A 13,902-nucleotide genomic window follows, 5' to 3' on the forward strand; every position below is an offset into this window, starting at 1 on the left:
CCAGTCAGTCCCAGTTCCCCCATTTGGTCCCAGTTTTCCCAGTCAGTCCCAGTTTCCCCGGTGGGTCCCGGTTCTCCCAGTCAGTCCCAGTTCCCGCATCCCAGTACCCCATCAGCTGTGCCCCAGTTTCCCACCCAGCTCCCATCGCCCCCTCGACGCCCCGCCCCGCCTTTTGGCACACCCCCTCCCGCCCCCCGGAGCCCCGCCCCGCCCCATGGGGCCTTGCTCCGCCCCGCGATGCTTCGCTCCGCCCCGCGGCGCTTGGCCCCACCCTACCCCCAGCCCCGCGGCGCCTGGCCCCGCCTTCTCCCCGCCCCGCGGCGCCTGGCACCACCCTCTCCCCGCCCCGCGGCGCCTGGCCCCGCCCCTGGCCCCGCCCCGCGGCGCCATGGCGGTGTCGGAGGCCGCGGGCGGCTCGTCCTGGGCCGCGCCGGGTCGCGCCGGGCCGGCCCCGGGAGCGGCCCCGGGAGCGGCCCCGGCCCCCGCCGCCGGCCCCGGGCCGTGCTGGGCCGCCGTGCTGGCCTGCCTCAGCCTGGCCTGCTCCTACGTGGGCAGCCTCTACGTCTGGGGCAGCCCCCTGCCGCGGTACGGGCTGGGGGGCCGGGGGGGGCTCCGGGGGGCATGGGGGGCTTCTTGGGGGGTCTGTAGGGTACCCGCGGGAGGTATGGGGGGGTTTATAGGGTGCGTGGGGGATCTGTAGGGTATCTGTGGGAGGTGTGGGGGGTCCATAGCGTCCCTGGGGGGGTCTGTGGGGTACCCGTGGGAGGTATGGGGGGGTCTGTAGGGTATCTGGGGGGGGCCCATAGCGTCCCTGGGGGGGGGGGCTCTGGGGAGGTATGGGGGGGTCCGTAGCGTCCCTGGGGGAGATCTGGGGGGGTCTGTGGGGTACCCGTGGGAGGTATGGGGGGGGGTCTGTAGGGTATCTGTGGAGGGTCCATAGTGTCCCTGGGGGAGGCCTGGGGGGTCTGTGGGGTACCCGTGGGAGGTATGGGGGGTCTGTAGGGTATCTAGGGGGGGTCCATAGCATCCCTGGGGGAGGCCTGGGGGGTCTGTGGGGTACCCGTGGGAGGTATGGGGGGTCTGTAGGGTATCCGGGGGGGGTCCATAGCATCCCTGGGGGAGGCCTGGGGGGTCTGTAGGGTACCCGTGGGAGGTATGGGGGGTCTGTAGGGTATCTGGGGGGGGTATGGGTATCCTGGTGGGGTTTATAGGGTACCTGGTGGGTCTGGGGTGCATTGAGGGTGGTTGGGAGGGGGTCTTCAGAGTATTGGGGGGGTTATAGAGTACGTGGGGGGGCTGTGGGGTCTTGGGGGAGCTCCTTGGTGTCTGTGGGGTGGGGGGTGCAGTCGGGATAGCCCCCCACTCATGCTGACCCCCTTGGTGGCAGGGACCACCCGGCCGTCATCAAGCGGCGCTTCACCAGCGTTCTGGTGGTCTCGGGGCTCTCCCCGGCCTTCGTCTGGCTGTGGAAGGAGCTGACGGGCATCAAGGTGAGGTTTGGGGGGCCCCGGTTTGAGGGACGGGGACACACGGGGGACCCCCGAGAGCGATGCTGACCCCCCCTCTTCTCCCCACAGCCGGACACCCCGCTGCCGGCACTGCTGGGGCTGCGCCTGGAGGGGCTGCTGCCGGCCACGCTCCTGCCGCTGCTGCTCACCATGGTAGGTGTGAGGCTGGGGCGGGGGGCAGCACGGCCCCCCTGGCTCCCCCTGAGCCCCCCTGAACCCCCAGATCCTCTTCCTGGGGCCCCTCATCCAGCTCTCCATGGACTGTCCCTGGCGCTGGCTCGATGGCGTCAGGGTGGCCCTCGGTAAGAGGGGGACACGACTTGGGGGGGCGTCAGGGGCTGGGTAAGGGGTCCCGAGCCAGGGGGGGCGCTGGGTTTTGGGGAGCACTGGGTTTGGGGGGGGCGCGCTTGGGAATCTGAGCGGGTTAATGGGGTGTGGTGGGTTTGGGGGTGGCAGAGGTGGGGTTTTGGGGGGGCCCGTTGGTTCAGACGACCCCGAGCGGGGCAGCGGGTTTTGGGGTCAGCGGCGGCGGGTTTTGGGGTGCGGCCATGGGCCCCCCCCCGGTGTCCCGCAGACCCCCGTTTCTGGGCGCTGTGTCTGGGCGACGTGCGCTGGCTGCGGAACCAGGTGGTGGCCCCGCTGACGGAGGAGCTGGTCTTCCGCGCCTGCATGCTGCCCATGCTGGTGCCCTGCACCGGCCCCGGCCCCGCCGTCCTCGCCTGCCCCCTCTTCTTCGGCGTGGGTGAGTGCGGGGCCCCCCCGGGGACCCCCCCAGGCCCCCCCAGCCCGAGCCTGACGGCCCCTTTCTTGCCCCCCAGCCCATTTCCACCACGTCATCGAGCAGCTCCGGTTCCGGCAGGGCTCCGTCGGCAGCATCTTCATGTCGGCAGGTACCGCCGCGGCGGGGAGGGGGGGGCCGTGGGGCGCCCGGGGAGGGGGCTGGGGGGACCTTGGGGTGCTGGGGGGACGGGATATGGAGAGCTTGGGGCAGGGTGGGGGTACTCTGGGGGTGGGCTGCGGGGTGGGGAGGCTGCCTGGGGGGCATAGGGTGCTTAAGGGATGTGTGGGGTGTCTGGGGGGGATGTGGGGAGCCCGGGGGGGATGTGGGGAGCCCGGGGGGGATACAGGGTTCCTGGGGGGGGTATGGGGGTGCTCAGCCCCTCCCCAACACCCCCCCCCGCAGCTTTCCAGTTCTCCTACACGGCCGTCTTTGGCGCCTACACGGCCTTCATCTTCCTCAGGACAGGTGGGGCGCGCAGGGGGGCGCGGGGGGCCGGGGCGTGGCGGGGGGCGCGGCCGCTCCCACTGTCTGTCCGTCCGTCCGTCCCGCAGGCCACCTGGCGGGCCCGGTGCTGTGTCACTCCTTCTGCAACTCGATGGGGTTCCCGGCGGTGGGGGCGGCGCTGGAGCACCCCCGGCGCCGCGCCCTGCTCCCCTGTTACCTGCTGGGGGTCCTGCTCTTCCTCCTCCTCCTGCACCCCCTCACCGAACCCGCCTTCTTCGGGGGGGCCCCGGCCTGCGCCCCCCGCCCGGGGGCTCCCCCCGCCTGCTCCTGACCCGGGCGCGGGGCGCCCGCCCCGGCCCCCCAGCCCCCAGCCCCTGTTTTTATAGGTGCCGCCGGACAGAGCTCTATTTTTGTGATTAAAGTCCTTTAAGCCTTGGCGTGCCTGGACTGGGACGGGACTGGGACGGGACTGGGAGGGACTGGGACGGGACTGGGAGGGACTAGGATGGGACTGGGACGGGACTAGGATGGGACTGGGACAGGCCCAAGTCGGGACCTGGGCCCTGCCGGGATCGGGACTGGGTTTAAGGGGAGTCGTACTGGGTTGGGCTGAGGCCCAAACTGGAATTTGTCCCAGTTCAGACTGGGAGAGGACTGGGAGTGCCAGAGTTCCTCCCCTCCGGCAGGGGGCGCTGTGCTACGGCAGGTGCGCTCGCGGCACGACTCAGCTATTGGACGGTGCGGGAGCCAATGGGAGCGCGGCGTGGGCGTGGCCATAGGCCCCACCTCCTCGAGAGACCACCCGCTGCCGGTTACCCGCGGCGTTTTATTCCCTCACGGCCGCACGTGACCGCCGTACACCCGTTCCGCCCCCGCTGCAGGGCCCCGCCCCCTCCCCGGCGCCCCCGGGTCCCGCCGCCCGCCGGCTCCGCCGCCCCGTCCCCGCTTAGGGCGGGTTGTCGCAGTCGCGGTCGTGGTCGCCGTGGCCGCCGCGGGCGGGCGGCCCGTGGCTGTGGGCCTTGCGGATGTGGCGGTAGAGGTCCCCGGACTGGGTGTAGCTGCGCAGGCAGTGGCGGCACTCGTACGGGCGCTCCCGCGTGTGCACGGTGGCGTGGCGGCGCAGGGTGTAGGAGCAGGAGAAGGTTTTCCCGCAGGTGGGGCAGGTCGGCGCCTCCTCGGCAAAGAGCCCGAAGCCCCCGCGCCCCTCCAGCGGCGGCAGGAACAACGGCTCCCGCAGCGCCGGCAGCCCGAAGGGCAGCGGCTCCCCTGACGCCTCCCCAAAGGCCGCGGGCCGTGGGGCGCGGGATGGCCCGGGGAAGAGGCCAGCGGGGCGGCGGGCGCCCGCCTCGGGTTCCTCGTCGGAGATGACGATGGCCTCCACCTTGACGGCGGCAGGCAGCAGCCCGCCAGGGGCGGCGGGCGCCCAAGGCCCTGCGCAGAGGCCCCCTGGAGCAGGCAGCTCGCCCCCAGGGAAGGCGGCGCGGGGGGCGGCCTCCGTCGAGCTGCTGGGGCTGGGGAGGGGGAGCTCTGGGGGGGCGGCACGGGGCCAGTCGCCCTCCATGCCGGGCTGCGTGGTGTCGGCCACGTCCACGCGGGGCACCGGCGGCTCGGGGGGGAGCGTGCCCAGCTCCTCGCCACCCCCAGCGTGGGGGGCTGGGCCAGGGAGGGCCGGGAGGGGTGCCCCGGGGCTGGGCGGGCGCTGCTGGGGGACGGCGGGGGGCAGCGGGGGGCTGCCGGGGGCGTCCTCCTCCCGCTTGGTGCTGTCGGCCTCGGCCGGCACCCGCGCCTGCAGCTTCTTCTTGCAGAGCTTGACGACGTCGTTCATGTGCAGGTAGCTGGCGGCCGCCAGCACGTCCTCCAGCCCGCCAGCACGTCCTCCAGCGGCGTGGCGGCCAGCGCCAGCCGCCCCTCGTACATGAACTCCAGGAGCAGGCCGAAGGCGGGCGGCGTGACGATCTCGCTGTTCAGGCAAACCAAGTCGCCCTTGTCCAAGCGCTCGGCGTAGCACATGTGGAAGAAGGCGCTGCAGGCGGCCAGGACGGCGCGGTGGGCCGGGAATGGGGCGCTGCCCACCAGCACGGTGCAGTCGCAGAGGAAGCCTTGGGCCCGCTGTTCCCGCAGCCCCCGCAGCAGCTGCCGGCTGTGCTCGGGGAACTCCATGGCGTCCCGCGGGGCTCTGCCGGCCTGCGGGGTGACAGAGCGGGCCGGGGGTCAGCCGGGCCTGGCCGGTGACAGGGCCGCGGGAGGCCGGTGCCGGCCCGGCCTGCCCGGGAGACCCTGCCCAGGCCGGGAGGGGCCGGGCCCGGCGCGGCGGGGCCCGTTCAGGCCCGGCGGGGCCCGACCCGGTTCCGCGCCCCCCGTCCCCACTCACCACAAAGCAGCGGCCTGGCGACGCCCCGCCCCTCCGCGCTGATTGGCAGCCCTGCCGGCCGGCCGCTCCCGCTTCCATTGGCCCGATCGCATACCGCTCAACGGGGCCGAGCCGACGAGGGTTAGCGGCGCCTGATGATTGGCCGTCCTCCCCCGCCACTCATGGAGACGGGCTGCTGATTGGCGCCTTCTGCCGCCCTCCCGGGAAGAGGCGGGCCGCGGTTGCCATGGCCGTGGTTGCCATGACCGCGGGGGCGGGGCGTTGCCGGGGAAGCCCTCGGCGGGCGGCGGGTCCCCGGGCCGGCGGGGTGTTCTGACTGGGCACTCGTATGTGTCACTCAGCTTTCCCGCGCTTTCATTGGTCTGCGGTTCCCCCCAACCGGTATGTCTCCGCCTCTTCCCTATCTCGCACTCTGATTGGCGCAAGGTGCCATCCCTCATTCCCTCGCGCACCAATCACGGGGCGGTGGGCGGGGCTAGGATCTCCCCGGCAACGCGGTGAGGCGGAACGGGACGGGAGCGCGCGCGCGCGCCGGCGGGGCCCAAGCTCCTCCCCGCAGAGGGAGGGGCGCGGCCGAGGGAGGGTTCGAGGGCGGGGCTCTCCGCAGCCAATGGGGCGCGGCGGCGTAGGGCCAGGGGCGGGGTGAAGGGTCAGGCCCGATCCAAGATGGCGGCGGCGCCGGGGAGGTGAGCGTGTGCGGGCGGGGGATCCCGCGCCTGGACACCCCCCCATCCCCCCGGGAGCCCCCATCCCTCGCCGGAGGGACCCCCGCACCCTCCCCGCCAGCGCCCCCCCCCCCCCCGCACCGCGCCCCCCGCCGCCCGCGCCCCCCCAACCCGCCGGGCCCCAGCTGCGGGCCGAGCCCCGCCACCAGCCCCCCTCCCCCGCCCGCGGTGGCTCCCGGCCGTCCCGTCCCCGCTCCCCGGTTGCAGCCGGTGTCGCGTCCCCCTGCCCGGTTCCCTGGCCCCTTCCCCGCCGTGGCGGAGGCGGAGCCGCGGCCCTGCCCTTCGCCCCGACCCGCCCCGTCCCCCCGCAGGCGGCGGCCGGCGGCGCTGCTCTGGGCGGCCCTTTGCCTCGGGGCCGCCCTGGCCGTGGACCGGAGCAACTTCAAGACGTGCGAACAAAGCGGTTTCTGCAGGTGGGTGCGGGGGAGGCCCCGCCGGGGGGGGCGGCCGGGGCCGGGCCGGGGCTCAGGCTCTTTCCCCGCTCCCCGCAGGCGCCAGCGCGGCCTGCAGCCCGGGCGCTCGCCGTACCGGGCCCTCCTGGAGTCGCTGCAGCTCGGGCCCGACGCCGCCAGGCTACAGCTCATCAACGAGGCCACCAAGGTCCGTGCGGGGCCGGGGAGGGGGGCGCGGGGGCCGGCAGCGTCCCGCCGACACCGTGCGTGCGGCTCCTTCCAGGTCCCGCTGCTGCTGGAGCTGTGGGGGCTGCGGGGCAACGTGACCCGTATCCGCGTCAAGGAGCTGAATCCGCCGCGGCCGCGCTTTGAGGTGCCGGACGTGCTGGTGGCGGAGCCACCGGTGGAGAGGTGAGCGCCGGGCAGGGGGGGACGCAGGGCGGGGGACACGGGCGGGGGGACGCGGCCGCCCTCAGCGCCCTCCCCGTGTTTTCCCGGCAGGCTGGCGGTGACGGGACGGGATGAGGGGAGCCTGGAGCTGTCGCTGGGCCCTGCGGGCCACCGGCTGCTGGTGACGGAGAAGCCGTTCCGCATGGACCTGCTGCAGGGCCGGGAGCTGCTCTGCAGCATCAACGCCCGCGGCCTCCTCTTCTTCGAGCACCTCCGACGCCGCCGGGACTCGTGAGTACGGCCGGGCGGGCGGGACCGGCCCCCCACACCCCCCCCAGGCTCCCCTCCCACCCCGGGGCACCCAGCAAACCCCCTCCCAGGGAGCTTGGGGTGCCCGGCTGTCCCTGCTCCGGTGAGGGTAACTCCCCCGGGAAGGGTGGGAGAACGGCAGCGCTCCAAGGGACCCCCCCCAAGAGGGAGGGCAGCCCATAAGGGGGGGGGGGGGGAGGGAGCCGCGCGGGGCTGCGTCCATCTGTCTGTCCGGCGGCTCCTCGCACTGACTTTCGCTGTGTTTCTGTTTCTGGCTGCGCTTCCCCCCCGCCCGTGCCCCAGTTTCTCGGATAAAGTTAGTAGCTCGGTCGGTAGCTTGTGGGATAAGATCAAGAGCCTTTTCCATAGGTAAATCTGTGGCTTCTGCTGCTGCTTCTGCCCCCCCCCGCCCCCCCGGGCCCCCAGCGGGAGCCCCGGCCAGGGGACAGCGTCCCCCCCCCAGCCCCCTGGGCTGGGCAGGCTCCAGCGGGAGGGAGGAGGAGGGGGCAGGAACGGCCGGGGCCGTCCCCGTGCCCCCCAGAAGCGAGGAGCTGCCCCCCCACCCCGAGTGAGCTGGGGGGTAGTTGGGGTGCTCTCTCTATCTCGGGGTCCCCAGTGAGTGCCTGCTGCGGTGTCCTGGCCCGTGTCCCCTCCCGCCCCGCTGCGAACCCGCTCTGCGCGTGTGACTCCTGCCTGCGGCAACCGGGGTGCCCCGGCACCCCGTAACGCCCACTCCTCTCCCCTCACTTGCAGGGACACCCCCAGGGAGCCCCCGGCGGAGGAGGGGGCATCCGCTGAGGGGCGGGAAGAAGCTGCTGCCGGGACGGAGGACGCCGACAACCGGAGCGAGAAGGTATTATGGGGAGCGGGGGGGGCTCCGGGCGAGGTGCTGGGGGGCCAGCAGGGAGATGGGCCCCCCCTTTCTTTTGGGAGAATCCCTCTCCCCACCCATCCCTAACGGCGTCCGGCCCCGCAGGCCCCGGAGGCTGCGGCCGAGGCCGCGGAGGAGCCGGGCTCTTGGGAGGAGACGTTCAAGACGCACACGGACACCAAACCCAACGGTGAGGCCCGTCCCGTGGCGGCGGGGGCAACCGGTGTGGAGCGGGGGCCCCCGGTTTGACAGCCGCGTCCCCCTCCCCGTCCCACTGCAGGACCCACTTCAGTGGGGCTGGACTTTTCCCTGCCGGGCTTCGAGCACGTCTACGGCATCCCCGAGCACGCCGACAGCCTGCGGCTCCGCACCACCGAGTGAGTGGCGGGGAGGGCGCGGCCGGCGGGGTGACGGTGGCACCGCGGGGGGGGACGCTGACCCGCCTGGCCTCCCGCAGGGGGGGGGACCCGTACCGCCTCTACAACCTGGACGTCTTCCAGTACGAGCTCTACAACCCCATGGCGCTCTACGGCTCCGTCCCGCTCCTGCTGGCGCACAGCGCCCGCCGCACCCTCGGCGTCTTCTGGCTCAACGCCGCCGAGACCTGGGTGGACATCAGCTCCAACACCGCCGGCAAGGTGCGGGGCGGGCGATGCCGGGGGGCGGGTCCGGGGAGGGGGTCCGGCGGGGCCCTGACGCCCCCTCCCCACCCGCAGACGCTTTTCGGGAAGCTGCTGGATTACATGCAGGGCGGGGGCGAGACGCCGCAGACCGACGTGCGCTGGATGTCGGAGAGCGGCATCATCGACGTTTTCCTGCTGCTGGGCCCCACGCCCGCCGCCGTGGCCGGGCAGTACGCCGCCCTCACCGGTAACGCCGCCGGGGGACGGGCCGGGGGGCGCGGGGCGGCGGCGGGGACCCCGCACCGAGCCCCGCTGTCCCCCCGCCTTCGCAGGCACCCAGGCGCTGCCCCCCCTTTTCGCCTTGGGTTACCACCAGAGCCGCTGGAACTACAACGACGAGGAGGACGTGGCGGCGGTGGAGCGCGGCTTCGAGGAGCACGCGGTGCCCTGCGACGTGCTCTGGCTGGACATCGAACATGCCGACGGCAAACGCTATTTCACCTGGGACCCCAGCAAGTTCCCCCGACCCCGCGCCATGCTGGAACGCCTGGCCGCCAAGAAACGCAAGGTGGGGGGACCGGGAAGGGCCTGGGGGGGGGGGGGCTGCGGGACCCCTCCCACGGGTGCTGACGCGTGGGTCCTGCCCCCCCTAGATGGTCAGCATCGTGGACCCCCACATCAAGGTGGACAGCGGGTACCGCGTCCACACCGAGCTGCGCTCCCGCGGGTTCTACGTCAAGACAAAGGACGGCAGCGACTACGAGGGCTGGTGCTGGCCGGGTGAGCGGGGCCGGGCGGGGGCCCGGGGGGAGCCCCGGGGGGGCCCACGCTGACCCCTGCGCTGCCCCCAGGCTCCGCCGCGTACCCCGACTTCACCAACCCCGAGATGCGCGCGTGGTGGGCTTCCATGTTCGCCTATGACCAGTACGAGGTGAGGACCCCCCCATGTCGCCGTCGGCTCGCTGCCCCCCCACCCCGTCGCTGCCCTCCACCCTGTCGACCTCCTGCTTTTGAATTGCTGTCGTGGCCCCCCCCCCCTCACCGTGGCCCCCCCCCCTCACCGTGGCCCCCCCCCCCTCACCGTGGCCCCCCCCTCCTCACCGTGGCCCCCCCCTCCTCACCGTGGCCCCCCCCTCCTCACCCTGGCCCCCCCCTCCTCACCGTGGCCCCCCCCACCCCAGGGCTCGACCGAAAACCTCTTCACCTGGAACGACATGAACGAACCCTCGGTCTTCAGCGGCCCCGAGGTGACGATGCACAAGGACGCGGTGCACCACGGCGGCTGGGAGCACCGCGACCTCCACAACCTCTACGGCCTCTACGTGGTGAGCGCGGCCCCCCCTCGCCCCGGACCTCCCCGCGCCCCCCTCGCCCCCTCACGGCCTTTTCTCTGTGTTCTCTCCCCTCCCCGCAGCAAATGGCGACGGCCGAGGGGCAGATCCAGCGCTCGGGCGGGCAGCGCCGACCCTTCGTGCTGAGCCGGGCTTTCTTCGCCGGCTCCCAGCGCTACGGTGAGGGCGGGGGTCCGCCCCGGGGGGCCCCCCCGCGCCACGTGCGTGCGTCCCCCCGCCGCCTGACCCCCCCTCTCCCGCAGGCGCGGTGTGGACGGGCGACAACGCGGCGGAGTGGGAGCACCTGAAGATCTCCATCCCCATGTGCCTGAGCTTCGGGCTGGCTGGCCTCTCCTTCTGCGGCGGTGAGCGGGGCGAAAGCCGGCGCGGGGGGCGCGGCCGCGCGGCGGCGGGGGCCGCCCTGAGCCCCTCCTGCCCCCGCAGCGGACGTGGGGGGCTTTTTCAAGAACCCCGAGGCGGAGCTGCTGGTGCGGTGGTACCAGGCGGGCGCCTTCCAGCCCTTTTTCCGCGCCCACGCCCACCTGGACACGGCGCGCCGCGAGCCCTGGCTCTTCGGGGAGGAGAACGTGGCGCTGATCCGCGCCGCCGTCCGCCAGCGTTACGCTCTCCTGCCCTTCTGGTACACCGCCTTCTACCGCAGCCACCGCCACGGGCTGCCCGTCATGAGGTGAGCGGGGAAGCCCCGGGGGTCTCCCCACAGCCCCCCGCCGCCGGCTCCCTGACGCCCCGCGCCTGCCCGCAGGCCGCTCTGGATGGAGTACCCCGAGGACGCCGCCACCTTCGCCATCGATGACCAGTACATGATCGGTGAGGCGGGGGGGGGGGGGGGCTTGCCGCAGGGATGCCCCCACCCCTGAGGTGTCCCCAACCCTGTCGCGGTTCCCCCCAACCCAGCGCTGACCCAGTACCCCCCCTTCCCCAGACAGGGCGCTGCTGGTGCACCCGGTGACGGAGCAGGGCGCCCGTGGCGTGCAGGTCTACCTGCCCGGCAAGGGAGAGGTGAGCTTTGGGGGGGGGGGGGGGTCTGCAGGCTTTGGGGGGGGCCGTGGGCGTCCGGCCATCTCCCCCCCAACCCGCTCTCTGGTACCCCCAGGTCTGGTACGACGTCGCCTCGCATCACAAGCACCACGCGCCCCAGACGCTCTACGTGCCGGTGACCATGAGCAGCGTGGGTGACGGAGCTGGGGCTGGGTGGGGGGTTTGGGGGGGCGGGGGGGGCCGGGCCCACCTTCCCACCCCCCCCCTTCCCACCCCCACGCCCCCCGTCTCCCCTGCAGGTGCCGGTGTTCCAGCGCGGGGGGACGGTGGTGCCGCGGCGGGAGCGGGTGCGGCGTTCCACCGAGTGCATGCGCGGGGATCCCTTCACCCTCTACGTGGCCCTCAGCCCCCAGGTGAGTGCAGACCCCTCCCCAGGCCCCCCTGGTCCCTCCCCAGGCCCCCCTGACCGCTGGCCCCCCCCCCCCAAGGGCACAGCGGAGGGCGATCTCTTCCTGGACGACGGGGAGAGCTTTGACTACGAGACGAAGGCGCGCTACCTGCACCGGCAGTTCACTTTCGCCGGCAACGCGCTGACGGCCAGGTACCCCCCCGCGCCCCCCCAAGCCCCCTCCCTGCACCCCCAGGCCCCCTCCTGACCCCTCCCCATTCTCCTTCCCCGCAGCGCGGCGGACCCCCGGGGCTCCTTCGACACCCCGGCCTGGCTGGAGCGGGTGGTGATTCTGGGCGCGGGGAAACCGGCCGCCGTCGTCCTCCGTTCTGCAGGTGAGTAGGGGGCTCGGGGGGGGTCCTGCGGCTGCGTGCGCCCCTCAAACCCCTGTGTTACCCCCTCCCCCCCCGTGTTCCCCCCCAGATGGCTCCGAGACGCGCCTCGACTTCCAGCACGAGGCCGAGACCTCCGTCCTCACCCTGCGCAAGCCGGGGGTCCGCATCGGCGACGACTGGGCCATCATCCTGCGATAATGCAGAGGGGGGGGGCTGCTGCCGGGGGGTGGGGGGCTCCCCCTGCCCCCCCCCCGCCCCCCCAGGACCCCCCACAGCCCCCTGGGACCCCCCACCCCGGGGAAGGGGCCTGTCCCTGTGCCCCCTTGGCTGCTGTATCGGGGTCTGTCCCCGGGTGGTTTGGGGGGCTGGGGGATACACACACACACGCTGCCTCTGACTGCCCCCCCCCCCCCCCGCCCCCCAAGTGTGGGCCTGGGGTGCAGCGGGGGGCTGGGGGGGGGCTGGGGACCAAGGCTCTGCGTGCTCCCCCTGCCCCCCTTGTGCCCCCCTCCCTTCTTCCTCGCTCCTTCCTCCCCCCCGCCCCCTTTTTCTCCCCCCTCCCCCAGCCTGTGGGGGTCAGCTGGGGTTTGGGGGAGCCCCCGCCCCTCCTTTCCTCCCCCCTCCCCCGGGGGGGGCAGAACGGCCCCCCCTTTCGCGGCTGAGCGGGGCCGGGGGGAGGGGAGGCGCGGCCCCGCGCGGAGTTTTGATAAAAGAGAAATAAAACCAGGACAAAACGCGGTGTTTTGGGGTTCCCGGGGCGGGGGTGGGGCATGTGTGTGCCCGGAACGCCGCGGCTGGGCCGCCAGCGCCCGCCGGACCCCGCGGGTCGGACCGCGGCCGGAAGTGACGGCCAAGCGCGCGAGGGGGGGGGCGGCCCGGAAGTGCCGGCCCGGCCCGGCCCGGCCCGGCCCGGCGGAGGCTTCGCGGCCCCGAACCGGCCCCGGTACCGCTCCCCGTTCCAACCGCCGCCGCGCCCCGGCCGCCGCGGCCCGGTCCCCGGCCGGCCCCGCCGCGGTGAGTCCCGGTCCCGTCGCCGTGGTAACAGCGCCACGTCCGCACTCCTCCTTTGCTGCGGGACTGGGAGCACCGGGAGGAGCACTGGCGGGGACTGGGAGCACTTGGGGGGGGGTGCTGAAGGGACTGGGAGTAGTGGGGTGAGTACTGGGGGAATGTTGGGGGGACTGGGGGGCGGTGGAGGGACTGGGAGCACTGGGGGGGGGTGTTGGGGGGGCTGCAGTGACTGTTGGGGCGACTGGGAGCTCTGGGGGTGAGATATGGAACACGTACTGGGATGGGGGGGGTTACTGGGATGGACTGGGAAGGAGGAGGGAGGTACCAGCGGTGCTGGGGTGGGTGTTGGTGCTGGGGGCTCCAGGGCAGGACGCCTGGGCACCCAGGACCCACGGGAGCCCCTGAAACCCCTTCGCCCACCCCCTCCCCAGGACCCCCCGAGCACCCCCCGGCCCCCTGAGAGCCCCCCCGGGCCCCCTCGGCCCCGCCATGAGGCTGAAGCTGAAGAACATTTTCATCGTCTACTTCGTGGTGTCGCTGGTGGGGCTGCTCTGTGCCCTGCTGCAGCTCGGTGAGGGGGGGCCGGGGGGCAGCTGGGGGGTCCCTGACCCCCCCCCAGGGCCACCCTGGGGTCCCTGACCCCCTTCCCCCCGCTGCGTGTCCCCCCCCACCCAGGGCAGCCCTGCGACTGCTCCCAGCAGCTGCGGGCCGAGCGGCGCCGGGGCCGGGAGCTGCGGGCCGGGGGGGCGCGGGGGGAGCCGCGGGCGCAGGGGGGCGGCCGAGCCCTGCCCACCATCTACGTGGTGACCCCCACCTATGCCAGGTGAGACCCTCCCCCGGCCAGCGTGAACTAGCCCCCCCAGACCCATTTACCCCCCCCCCCCCCCGGCCCCATACAGCTTGATCTGCCCCCCCCAGACCCATTTACCGCACCTTCCTGGCCCCATAGAGCCTGACCTGGCCCCCCCCAGACCCATTTGCCCCCCCCGGCCCCGTACAGCCTGATCTGCCTCCCCCCGACCCATTTACCGCCCCTTCCTGGCCCCATAGAGCCTGACCTGGCCCCCCAGACCCATTTACCACCCCTCCCTGGCCCCATAGAGCCTGACCTGGTCCCCCAGACACATTTGCACCCCCCTGTCCAATACAGCCTGACCTGGCCCCCCAGACCCCTTTTCTCCCACCGTGCTGCCATACAATAATTTTCCCCCCCAGACCCATTTCCCGCCCCCCCCCAGCCTGGTTTGCACCCCCAGACCCATTTCCAGCACACAGCCTGGCCTGGGACACCCCCAGCTCCATCCGTGCCCCCCAAACTCCTTGGCTTCGTATGACCCCCAGCAGCCCCCCAGGATCCCCAGCAG

At 73.5% G+C, this 13,902-nt stretch overlaps 3 protein-coding genes across 3 annotated transcripts; 2 read left to right on the forward strand and 1 right to left on the reverse strand.

The window, feature by feature from the left end:
* Positions 1-388: 388 nt before the first annotated feature.
* RCE1 (Ras converting CAAX endopeptidase 1) lies at positions 389-3,071 on the forward strand (the record flags this gene model as incomplete). Its single annotated transcript, XM_082012377.1, has 8 exons — positions 389-585; positions 1,388-1,490; positions 1,578-1,661; positions 1,732-1,810; positions 2,083-2,250; positions 2,327-2,398; positions 2,692-2,754; positions 2,841-3,071. The coding sequence occupies 8 exons, from the start codon at positions 389-391 to the stop codon at positions 3,062-3,064; spliced, it is 990 nt and encodes a 329-aa protein (XP_081868503.1). The 3' UTR covers positions 3,065-3,071.
* A 608-nt stretch (positions 3,072-3,679) lies between these two features.
* Positions 3,680-4,893, reverse strand: ZBTB3 (zinc finger and BTB domain containing 3; the record flags this gene model as incomplete). Its single annotated transcript, XM_082012399.1, is given in 2 exon segments — positions 3,680-4,594; positions 4,597-4,893. Coding segments are annotated over 2 exon segments (1,212 nt in total).
* Positions 4,894-5,770: 877 nt separating this feature from the next.
* On the forward strand, positions 5,771-11,725 carry GANAB (glucosidase II alpha subunit; the record flags this gene model as incomplete). The annotated part of the gene is made up of 25 exons (XM_082012378.1): positions 5,771-5,790; positions 5,955-6,242; positions 6,321-6,429; positions 6,505-6,632; positions 6,723-6,902; positions 7,224-7,289; positions 7,674-7,773; positions 7,897-7,981; positions 8,072-8,168; positions 8,249-8,429; positions 8,508-8,661; positions 8,747-8,982; positions 9,068-9,194; positions 9,266-9,345; positions 9,596-9,739; positions 9,829-9,925; positions 10,009-10,110; positions 10,190-10,433; positions 10,509-10,573; positions 10,689-10,765; positions 10,860-10,934; positions 11,044-11,157; positions 11,233-11,345; positions 11,427-11,527; positions 11,616-11,725. 25 exons carry the CDS (start codon positions 5,771-5,773, stop codon positions 11,723-11,725), a joined length of 3,093 nt encoding a protein of 1,030 aa, XP_081868504.1.
* Positions 11,726-13,902: the final 2,177 nt, after the last annotated feature.

This window comes from Phaethon aethereus (assembly GCF_964289735.1).
Source record: "Phaethon aethereus genome assembly, chromosome: 37".
Classification (NCBI taxonomy): Eukaryota; Metazoa; Chordata; class Aves; order Phaethontiformes; family Phaethontidae; genus Phaethon; species Phaethon aethereus.